At 54.8% G+C, this 11,358-nt stretch overlaps 2 protein-coding genes across 3 annotated transcripts in view; both read right to left on the bottom strand.

The window, feature by feature from the left end:
* The window catches only part of HOXB3 (homeobox B3), a 55,846-nt gene that overhangs the window by 34,166 nt on the left and 10,322 nt on the right, over positions 1-11,358 (bottom strand). The window contains exon 1 of one of the 2 annotated variants that reach the window (XM_073883783.1): positions 7,110-7,215. The exons of the other annotated variant lie outside the window; for it this stretch is intronic. The gene's annotated coding sequence lies outside the window, so the exon portion shown is untranslated. Of the gene's footprint in view, positions 1-7,109; positions 7,216-11,358 lie in introns of those variants that run through there. 2 annotated transcript variants of the gene reach the window in all.
* On the bottom strand, positions 8,239-10,979 carry HOXB5 (homeobox B5). Its single transcript, XM_025859303.2, has 2 exons — positions 10,138-10,979; positions 8,239-9,453 (listed from the first exon to the last, which is right to left on the bottom strand). The coding sequence occupies exons 1-2, from the start codon at positions 10,703-10,705 to the stop codon at positions 9,206-9,208; spliced, it is 816 nt and encodes a 271-aa protein (XP_025715088.1). The 5' UTR covers positions 10,706-10,979; the 3' UTR covers positions 8,239-9,205.

The raw sequence follows: 11,358 nt of genomic DNA, 5'->3' as shown, positions 1-11,358 counted from the left end.
ACTCCTCCACCTCCTGGGGCTGAGATTTGGTCCCTAGGCCAGCATATCTGGGGAAGACGGAGAGAATCCTGAGAGAGGAGCTGGACCGTACTGGTCAAAGCAGGAGGACTTGGTTTTCAGAGGCTTTAATTTCCCTTTAAAAACAAAACAATACACCCTCCCCCCAATTTTTGTTTAAAACCACTTCTCATCTATACAGTTAACTCTTTTGCCTACCCCTATCACCACCACAAGGACGTACAGGAGCAAAGCAAGGAGACATTAAAAATACTCAGAGATTTTCTCTGGTTTGTCTCTCAAGGATTAGAATTCTTGGACTGTCAACAAGACATTTTCCCCCTTTCTCTAGCCTCCAAGGGACCAGCAGAGGTAGGTCAGGTGACTCCCCTACCACCCAGTTTAAGTCTAGGGGGAGTGTCTGCAGGGAGAGACCCCTCTGGTACAAGGAGGTGAGAGAGACCATCCCAAGGCACCCAGTTTGGCCTAGGATGGCAGAGGACTCTCTTTCCCCATCCTGAGGCCCCTCCAGCCCAGGCCCTTTGGCTGCTCCAGGCTATTCCACAGAACCATAAATTCGCTAGCATTCTGTTCCGGAAAAGGAGGAAAAAGAGACAGTGGAGGAACAGAGTCTTCAGTTCAGCCTTTGACCTCTACCTCTTCTGGTTCTCGGGAATCCCTTCCTGGCTTGACTCCCCAGAGCAACTTGTCTCAAGGCTGAATAGAAATGGGGACCCACACTCAGTTGGTTTAGTCAAAAACTGGGGCAAATTGATTTGAAATTTGACATTAAGTTGTTGTCTCTTCCGGCCATAATTCAAAAGGCGTTTTTATGAAAACTCTCAGGTTATCTCTATTCTGGTAGGACAAACACCCACAGCGCACCTCCTATATCCAATGCTTGGAAGAGAATGTGATGACATTTCATAACACGACAAACAGTCATTTAAAGACCAAAAATAGGCATATGCCCTGGTGTTATAATTAGAGAGTCTCTGTAAACATTTTACTTATGAGCTAAGCCTAATGCATAGATTCAAGGTTCATTTCAGGTCGCTTGTTTTAACTCCAGTTAAAAAGATCTCTGTGAGGCCATTCAGTATTTTTCCTTCTCATTTCCCCTCCCTCCTCCAAATAGGAAGAGAGGGATTCTGGATGAACATACAAGTGGAGGTTTGGGAGAGACTGCAAGAATTAGCTAGCCAACGTTCTTTCAATATCCAACTTCTTAAACCCAAGCAATTTGGAAAGAGGAATGGGAGTTTAGAAACCCTCCAGTCCTGGCCCACTGTCATGGACTCCAGCTGCCTGGACCCAGCCTGGGGGTTAGGAATCCCTGAAGAATAGGCCTGTCTGAGGGATAGGGGGAGTTGGGGGAGTCAGCTCTTTGGACCCATTGGGGGAAGGAGGGTGGGGCTGATGTTGGTGAGAATAAGGCCTTCACCTTGGAAGCCGCCTTTGGCCCCATCAAACGTCCTGTAAGGATGCGTGGGTAATTGGATTTTTTTTAATGTGTGCGGCTGGGTAGGTTTTAATTAAATTTTATATGGTGACTCAAAGGTTATCTTTGGGAGAGAAAATTGCGCAGAGGATTCGCCATGCCCCCAGCACTCTTGCGCAGTTCCCCACCCCACCAGCCCGGGGGCTTTTGGAGAAGGGTTTCTCCCCCACCCCAGTTTCTCCTGACCCAGATAGCTGCCTCTCCTCCTCCCCACTTCTGCTCCCCCACTCCCCAAACACACTGGTCTTCCTTACCCCCAGCACCCTTTGCTCCCTCTCTTCTGTCTCTGCTCACACAGCCTCCTCCCCTTGCCCACACCGCCCCCACCACTAGACGCGGCCGCCCGCTCCCGCACGCTGTAAACTTTTGACCCTCCAACTTTGCGACCCCTCTGGCAATAACACTGGCCTCACGGCCCAGGGTCTCATTCTGCTGCGCCGGCTGCCGAAATCCAAGCGCAAAACGCCTTCCGTGCCCCTCCCCCCTCGCCACCCTCCCCAAACCCCCACTAAGGGCCTTAGATCTGGGGAAGAGGAGTCTTCTGATTATTAAATAACTCCTTGGGAAAAGATGCCACCCCACTTCCCGCATCGACCCCACTTCCCGCATTTCCACGGGTCTCTCCTGTGGAGTGCCTGGAAAAGCTTTTGATGACCCACCCGCTCCATTCTTGTCTCCGAGCGGGGCCGCGGTTGCTGGGCGTGGGGACATACGGGGTGCAGTACGACGCGTCGGCTGACCTGGAGAAGGGAGTTTCTGGGGTGAAGAGTGGAGAGAGCTTGGAGCAAGGGTTCCTTGAGAGCGGAGGGGGCCACAGTCCCCAAAGGGCTGGAAAGAGAGAGCTCAGTGTCCAGGCCATGCGAGACCCAGCGGGCCCGGGGCCACCTTGCACGGCCGCTCGCTGGCGCCTCCGAGGCCCCAGCCTGGCTGTGAACTTGGTCTAAGGCGGACTCTACTGGCAGCTCGGGGACGTTACAGCCTCTGCCTCTCAGCCCGCGCGGCGGCCGCACGAGCGACCCGCGCTCTTTCGGTTTCCCTTGCGCCCGAATATGCCCTCCCAGGACCCCGCTTCTCACAGGGAAGGGTTCGTTCCCCCTTCCCTAGGGGCCTTTTAGGGGTCGGAAAGCAGAAGAGAGCGAATTAGAGAGAGACACACACAGAGAATGGAACAAGCCTGCAGAAGCTCCAAAATATAGGGCTTATCCGGCATGTGCCTTCAAGCCCCAAGGGGAGACGTTCCCACATGCTGGCACTTTCCCTCCACTTTTCCCCCAGATGCTGCCTTCCAAGCCGAATCCTCCCCTTCCCACCTGGCCTGGGTCATCTCTTAACTAAGCAAGCTGGACAGGGGCCTGCCAGGTCCCTTTCCTCCCTAGACGCATTCATCCCTACACCCCACGGGGCTCCGAGGTCAAGGATCGCAACAATCAAAGGCAGCCTCGGTGCTCAGAGGCTGCAACCGGGGCGAAGCTATGTGGGCTCAGCCCGAATCCACCCGGAGAGCAAGGCCAGAGGGCGGCCCGGCAGCCTGGGAGCCGTTTCCAGGGAAGAGAGGCTAGAGGATGCTGCAGAGAGTGCATTTGCCGCTCGGAGAGGAAATTTGGGAAGAGAAGAGACAGGACAGAAGACGCCTTAAACAGAGAAAAGGAGGAAAGAAAAAAAAAAAGGGTGGGGGAGAGATTAAAACTTGGAAAGGGGCTGATATTCCTGTCCGAGAGGTCCCGAATTGCCCGAAGTCCAATCTCTCCAGTCTCCTAAATCCCCCACTTCCCCCGGGGAGCCCGCCAATCTGGGTCGCAGTAAATTCGCCAAAAGGAAGAACGAAAAATCGAAAAATCGGCCTAAACCTGTCGGCATGCCGGGGCCCCGGCCTGGGCCCGAGCGGTGGAGGTGACTGCATCGCGGCCCGAGGCGCGTAATGTATGCGGCAGCGGCGCGGAGCCCCGAGCACTCCGGCCCCGTCTGCTGACCTCTGCGTGATCCCGGACTCTATGAATTATTGATGAGATATGAGCGTTGATTTCCCCTTTCAGAATGCAAACTCCATTATATGGTTAAAATGGCGATTTAATCGTTGAGAATAGCTTTGGTGTGGGTTTTTTCCCCCAACTCATTTGCGCCTCCTTCCTTTTCATTTAACTGTCTTAATTAAATCCTTTAACAGATTTTAATCACTTTTTGGAGGGAGGGGTGAGTGGAAGGGGGAGGCCACCGCTACCACTACCACCACCACCAGCAAACACTAAAAACAAAACAAGCCCCCAGGCCATAAAAAGCTTCTACCTTGGGGAAGTTGGAAGGAAGGTAGGGAGGAGTCCTGAAGCCCTCTAGAAAGGACATCCTGGGAACATCCACCAAAAGATCCATCCATCTGAGGGCAACCTACGTCTGACAAGGAAGAGTCAGGCTTGAGAGGTGTTTAATTCCACCCCTGAGAAGATTTGTGTGTGGACTCTGACACTGGGGAGTAAGATACACTTGCCCCTGCTGAGAAGTGCAGGGACCTCAAGCCTGGGGAAGGCCGCATGATTCTGGTGGGGAAGGACTCTCCAATCTGGGCCCCAGGGGCACTTAGGGAGAAATGTCCATTTTCCTTAAGGAGCCCCCATTTCTTCCCTCCTCCTCCCCAAGCAGCTCAGTTTCCAGGCCGGTGTCTGGGTTAATTAATATGGATGTGGAACAGCACTGCAGCAATCGATAAATCCTGCTGTGGGCAGATCCCAGCCTCGAAATCTGATTACTTCTAGAAACTCCAAAAATGGAGAGAGTGACCCTAAAAGATGGGAGGGTTTCTTCCCAGCTCTGTCCTCCTTGGTTGATCCAGTTGGTCCCCAAGCTGAGAAGCCCATGCAAGGGAGCTTCTTCCTCTCTACCCTGGAAGGGAGTGAGTTTGGGAGATTGTTGTAAGTGGTCTGTCTTCTCTCTTGTTCCAAATCCTTGGCTTCTGCCCCAGCATCCAGACTCCAGGCATAAGGGAACCAGGCCAGGAGAGGAGCTCCCACTTGGATCTTGCCCCCACCCCCGGCCTCCCCCCTCCCCCCAGTGAACAGGTTCTCACAGCCAGGGAAGGGTTAAGTGTCCCCGCTGCAGTTATGGAGAGGAAGCCGATGAAATATGGGCGCTCGGAACTCCAGGGCCGGCTGGCTTTCCTGTTTACACTTCTTTATACTTCCTGCCACCCCTCGCGCAGAGAAACAAAACAAAACAAAACAAAATAACCAAATCAAACAAAAAAATCCAAAATCAAATTGTCCGCTGAGAGGTGGTCAGGCAGGCCTTGGAGAGAAAAAGGCAACTGGGGCCTTAATCCCCGGCTGCCTCCTCGGGGCCTGCCCAGGTGGAGGATGCTGGGTGGCTGGGCGGCAGCATCTGGCCGGCAGGGTGCTAGCCTGGAGCTCAGAAGGTTGAGGCCTGGACCCAGCCGGGGAGGGGGAAGCAGGTGGGCGAGGAGGGAGAAAAGAGTCCTCCAGATTGAGGAGCAGCTTTCCCAGAGAATATCTTGGGGAAGGCGGGAGGGGAGAGCACGGGTCTGTGGCGAAGGAAGAGTTCCTTTGCACCAGAAACCCCTTCTTACCTCTCCCCCCAACACACACACACACACACACACACACACACACACACACACACACGTCCTTATTGGGTTTCAAGGGAGACCATTGCCCAGAGAACCTGAAGCAGGGAAGAGGAAAACCAGCTAGGGAGTCTTTTCCCGGAACCTCTTAGAGCAGGAGACCCTTCAAGGGTTTTGACCTCCGGGGCGGAAGTGGGCACCCTCCCCCGCCCGGGGCTGCTCTTCACCATTCCGGAAAATCTGTCTAGATATGCCCAGCAGATGTCCCTGGGCCACTAGCCCCGTGCGTTCTTTATCAGAGTTTGCAGAGCTGACATAGAAGGGGACAAAAAAATGTCTTCAGAGGCAGGCCTGGTGGTCTGGGGTTTCTGCGAGAGGGCTCGGCATTGGAGGGAGGCCAGGACACACGGGAATGGGGGTTCCCAGGAGGCCCCAGGTCAGATTCTGCCCCTGCTGCACCACTCCTCTGCACCTTACTCTACTCGTTTGCCTTGTCCAGAGTGGAAGCCTGTGGAGGCTGTGCCTCCAGAATGTATTGGTATCTTAAATGATGCTGGGGACCCTCTGGGAGCTGACCAGAGTCTCCTTTCCAAGGACTACAAATGCCTCATCATTCTTGGGGGGATTTGTCTTCAAATCAGGGTGAGGACCCCAAGCTCTCTGTCCTCTTTGCTCTCAAACCCGTGAAGGTTCTCCTGTAAGTCAGGCCTGGGCAGGGACTGGTGAGCTCAGGGACCAGAGAATGGTTACAGGGAAGAGAGGAGAGAGGCAGAGAGTGCAGATGTCCTTCAATGGGAAATGGGGGGAATCTCGTGGCCCTCCCCTTGTCCCAAAGATCAGAAGCTCCTTAAGGTGCCATATGTCCAATTCTAAGTACTATTCACAGGAGTTGGTAAGCTGAATCAAGAGACAGAGGGCTAGCAAAAACAGGAGTGACAGGGTGGTAGACCCCATGGGTCTTAAAATCGGGGGTCAATTTGGTGGAGAGGAGGCCTCTAGTTTAGAAGAGGGTGATTTACCCTTAGAAAATAACAGGCCCCCTGGGGGTCAGATGATGAAATCCCTCTGGGTTGGCGGTGCCACAAAACAAAGGGGCTTTTAAGGGTCTGGTAGGGATAGAAGAAGAGGGAGGGAGAGGAGAGGAAAGAGAGAACCTCTCTGATTTTTCTCTCCTGCTCCTGAGTCCCTTTTTTCCCCTCCGGACAGTTGGGTTCTGTGTTCTTGAGCAAGTTTTATTTATGGAGGGTCTGCCAGGGATCTGCTGAAACACCTAACTCCTCCAGGCAAGGGAAGAAGGTCCCCCCTTCCCCGCACTCCTGGCCAGGAATTAGGTTTGGAATTTGAGGGGATTGTGCCCCTCTGACCCTCCTCAGAGCCAAGCGGAAGGGGCTGGCTTGGAATTAACAGGCGGAAGCTGGGTGCAAAAGCGCCGCACGCCCCATCCTGGGTAACCCCGATGAGGCCATGGAGAAATGGGAGGTACCCCCTTTCACAGGGTTCAAAAATCTGAAAGCCAGAGAGAGCCCCAGTGCAAGGCGGCCGGCCCACAGCAGACGCATTAGCCTTCCCGGTGCTTTTTCTCAGCTCAGATGTATCCAGATAAAAGTGCCCAGCGGCGCGCCCCCACACACCCCTGACAAATGAATGTCATAAAGTTTCTTTCCTGGGGGTGGGGAGATGTCTGTCTGAAGATATCCAGCAGTGAAGTGGCCCCCCACAAGGGGCCCTTCTTTCAGGAGTACACACCCTTCCCTCTCGCCCCCTAAATTTCCAAGGACACTGAAGGAACCCACACAAGCCCTTTCCCCCCACAAAGAGTCAGACACTCCTGTGAATAAAAACCAGGCACCCCAACCGCTGAGGCCTTACAGAAACGAGAGCCCCCATGTCAGTTGCACAGCCTGTCAGAACTTGGTGCAAAAAGCAGACGAAATGTCCCCCACTTGCTATGCTACAGCCCTGCCGGAGGCAAGATTTCCTGCCCCGGGTTCCAAGCCCCAAAACTGCAGGGGGAGAAAGCGAAAGCTGGAAGCCACTTACCGCGGGAGTGCCGCCACCGCCTTCTGGGCTGGGAGAGCGCTCACCTACCTCTGCCCCCTTCCCCACCACGGCGAGCAGTTAAAGTGTCACTTAACATTCTGGAGAATGTGAAATATACCGCGCGGTGTCAACTCCCCAAAACCATAAAACTAACTTTATGGACCTCACGTGACTTTCTCGAGCCAGTGAGGGGTATCTGTCTGACTTCTCGGCGATTTTTACGATCTAACTTCGAGATAAAACCCCTATCCATTTGACATCTAAATGTCATAGCGACTTTTGGGATAGTTTGCTATGGACAAAGGGGGACAAAGTCAAGGGGTGAGGGGGAAGGAGGGCCCAGTAGAGCCTCTACGACCCTTGGCTGCCTCCTCACCAGCTCCCCCTCCCCCCCAAGTCCTGTAAGAAGTTGGGCCAAGCTGGAAGGGATTGACCGGGTAAGTGTCCAGACTTGACTCTTGCACTCAGGGTGAAGGCGGACTTGGATGGAGGAGAACTGGGCCTTAACCCTGGGCCACTCGGGCTGGCAGGGGAAACAGGGGTCTTCCAGGAGGGACCCCAGCTCCTAACCAAGAGGGAAGGTCAGCTGGGCCCCTGGAGAGAGGGAACCCTTGCTAAGTACAGAGAAGACTGAGGTTGAGAGGAAACCTTTGAAATTGAGCTGATTTTTTTTTTTTTTTTTTTTTTTTTGGTCTTAGTGGGTGGCGGAGCTGAATTGGGATTTGGGCCAGGGGACAGGGGGGCTGGGCAGGCCTGTACCACTCCCAAAAGGCCAGGAGCCTCCTGCTCAGGACTTAGGCCCACATTACTTTCCCTGAAGAGGTTTCCAGAGGCTTTTCTTGCTGGCTGGTGGAAGGCCAGGGTGGAATCCAGCTCACCTTTTCCCTTGCCCTAAGCCCCACATGGGATTTCTGGACTTCTCAGTCCCCCAGACTTGAAGGCCAATCCCCTGGCCCAAGTACCGGCTGACCAAGTGAGGGGTGTAGGTGGCTGAGAGGGGCTACTGGTGAGCATCCTGCTTTCCCTTCCCTACACCCCAGATCTGTCAAGAGGGGTCTAGGGTGTGCCCAGTGATGGGAGAGACAGGCCCCCAGAGAAAAGACAAGTGGAAGGGCAGTGGAGTGGGGGAAACATTTATTTGACTTCAAGGAAAGCTACAAACAAATACCAAAAGCGAATCACTGAGACAGGCCCGGCAAATGCAAAGACAGATTCCACACGTAGCACAGCATCCACTCGCTCACTACAAATGGTCTTGGAAGCGAAATGGGGGGGGGGGGATGGGTCTGACCCAGACTATCCCCATATTTACAAGCTTTGGGCCCTCTACTCCAGACCCATGGATTCACAGAGAAATACACAAGACATTTTACACTGAGGATTATTTTTGTTTCCCTACATTCCCAGGCCAGGCCTTGTGGGGCCTACCCAGGCGGCAGGAAATGAACTCTCACGGTTTACCTTCCCTCTTCTCAAGATCACCCCTTTGGTCCTCCAGGCCCCCTTCCCACCCTCGGACCAAGCCACTGGGAGACTTGGGCCTGGGGAGTGGGGAGGAAGGAGGAGGAGGAGGGTGGAAAGAGACAGTCATGGACTCCATCTCCGAGGCCAGCTCAGCTGGGCCCCGCGCTGCGGCACTACCCCACTTCAACAGCTGCCCCTTAGAGAAGTTTCAAGCTGAAACTCAAAATACAGCGACCATCCTTTATAAATAAGTTAGAAGAACACAGATGGGGAGGGGAAAGTTCACATTAAACATGCGAGTTTCTTTCTTTCCTGGGGGAAGGAGTGCAACCACAGACACGAACATTCAGAAACACTGGCGGATTTGGGGTGAGTGGAGGGGCGTGGGGAGCAGGGAGGGAAAATAATAATTATCATTATTATTAACAATAATAACAAGATTAACCAGTCCAGGAGAGAGGGAGCCACAGGAAGACCTAAGACCAAACGAAAAATAGTAACACAAGGCCGGGGCGAGGCAGGCTCGTGGGAACCGGTCCCCAGCGGGCAGTGGCAGCGCCGGGAGGCTTGGAGGGGCCAGGGCTGGGGGGCGGCAAGGGCTCTTGGGCCACCCAGGGCTCCTCCAGGCGGGCTCAGGGCTGGAAGGCGCTGCCGGCTGTAGCCAGGCTCATACTTTTCAGTTTGTTGTCTTTCTTCCACTTCATGCGCCGGTTCTGGAACCAGATCTTGATCTGGCGCTCGGACAGGCAGAGCGCGTGGGCAATCTCGATGCGCCGCCGCCGCGTCAGGTAGCGGTTGAAGTGGAACTCCTTCTCCAGCTCTAGGGTCTGGTAGCGGGTGTACGCGGTCCGGGCCCGTTTCCCGTCCGGCCCGGTCATATCTGGAGCAGACAGAGTAGAGCCGCGAGGCAACGTTATTCCGGTTAAGGGAGGGGGCCCTGGATGGGAGAGGGGCGTGGAGCAGGACCCAGGCGTCCCTGGCACCCAGCTCACCGCAGCTCCAAGCCTCCCCACTCCAGACGCCCTCATCCGAGCTCGCTCCTACACCCCCTTCTCCTGCAGCCCCCACTTCTGCCGGCAGCGAATGCGCCCGGCTTTGTCTCTTGCTCCCTCCCTGTGCCTCACCCTTCGCTGGGCTCAGGCGGCCGCTCGCCCCGGGAGGGAGGAGAGCGGCTGCACTTTTGCCCTGGAAAGCTCCTATTACTGCTTGCCCCTTCTTTGCTAGCAGCAGCGTCAAAATTTCGGGGGGTAAGCAGGACCCTTCCCCACGTTACATAAACCCCATCCTTCATCCCATAGCTAGTACAGCTGGGCGAATAAAACCTTAGCTGAAGCTGGAGACAAATGATTAAAAATACTCCTCCCCAGCTAAAGACCTAGACCTTCTTTGGCTCTATCCCCTCGAGCTGTGAGGACCCTCTTAGAGACTTCTCCACCTCTGGAAAAAAAATAAATCTATATTTGAGGAGAAGCCAAGCTCTCCTCGCCTCCCTCCCCCCCCACCTCCCCAAAGGCAGAGAAGGAAAGCCGAGGAGACAAAAAAAGGGAGCGAAAGCGAGAATTACCATGGCTGATGTGAAGCTTCCTCATCCAGGGGAATATCTGCGGAGTCTGCCCCTCGGGCGCGGCAGTGGAGGTGGCCATGGGCTCTGGCTGTGCCCGAGCTAGGCTCGGGCTGCTTAGCTGGCTCGCCGCTTCCTCAGGCTCCGAGGACGCGCTGGCCTCGTCTATTTCGGTGAAATTGGCGCTGGAGCTGGCCGGGGTCGCCTGGTCGGAGGGGGACGAAGCAGAGGGCTTGGCGCCGTGGCTGTCGCCGTTGGTGCAGGGCAGGGACTCGGGCGAGGACAGGGAGCAGCTCGACGCCGCTTGCCTGAAGCGGGGCTCCTGGGCGGGCGCGGGCGCGGGGAAGGCGCGCGAGCTCTCGCCCACCGCCCCAAAGTGGCTGGAGGAGGCCGAGGAGCGGTTGACGCTGAGGTCCATCCCATTGTAATTGTAGCCGTAAGAGCCGGTGTGCATGGCAGCGGGATCCCTGTAAGAGCCGCTCAGAGAGCTGCCACTGCCATAATTTAGCAACTGATAGTCCGGGCCATTTGGATAACGCCCCGAGAAGGAGTTTACAAAGTACGAGCTCATTTGGGTGATTTTGGAGGGCTTGATTTGTGGATCGTGGTCGTTATAACCCTGTGCTTCACGATTTATGATGTATTAATGAATTATAGCGATGCACTGTACTTCGTTTTGCTATGTATGCGGCCAAATATGGGGGGGGTTGGAAGGGGGATGGGGGGGCGTTAGGGAATCACGTGCTTTTGTTGACCAGTCGTAAATTCTCGCTGATGACCTCAAGAGGTAATTCATGCTCTATGGTTACAAATAATGACGATCCGAGAATCGTTAGGGCCGATTCAATGCGAACCTCCGAGAGAGGGGGAAAAACGGAGAAGGGGGAGAAACCGGGAGAAGGTTGGCGGCGGCCTCTGAGCAGAGCGCGCCACCTCCCGGCGATCGGCGGGAGCGCGGGCCGCGGACTGCCATGGCGGAGACGGCTGCCTCCCTGCTGGCTCCCTGCAACCGCCGGGCGGGAAGGAAACCCGGCCTGGGCTCACCCGCAGAGTTGAATCTTTTAGAGGAGGGACCCACTTGAGCCTTCACCCACTTTCTTGGGAGTGGGGTTAGACCATCTGTGCCCTTCTCCCTGTCATTATTATTATTATTATTATTAGTGTTATTATTATCATCATTATTATTTTCACTCTGGATGAGATGATCAAAAATTGAGTTGCTTT

This window comes from Callorhinus ursinus, unplaced genomic scaffold, assembly GCF_003265705.2.
Source record: "Callorhinus ursinus isolate GAN/ISIS: 27379988/994484 unplaced genomic scaffold, GSC_fseal_2.0 scaffold52, whole genome shotgun sequence".
Taxonomy (NCBI): Eukaryota; Metazoa; Chordata; class Mammalia; order Carnivora; family Otariidae; genus Callorhinus; species Callorhinus ursinus.
Note: the sequence above shows the minus strand (reverse complement) of the source record. Positions and strands in the feature narration are given on the sequence as shown.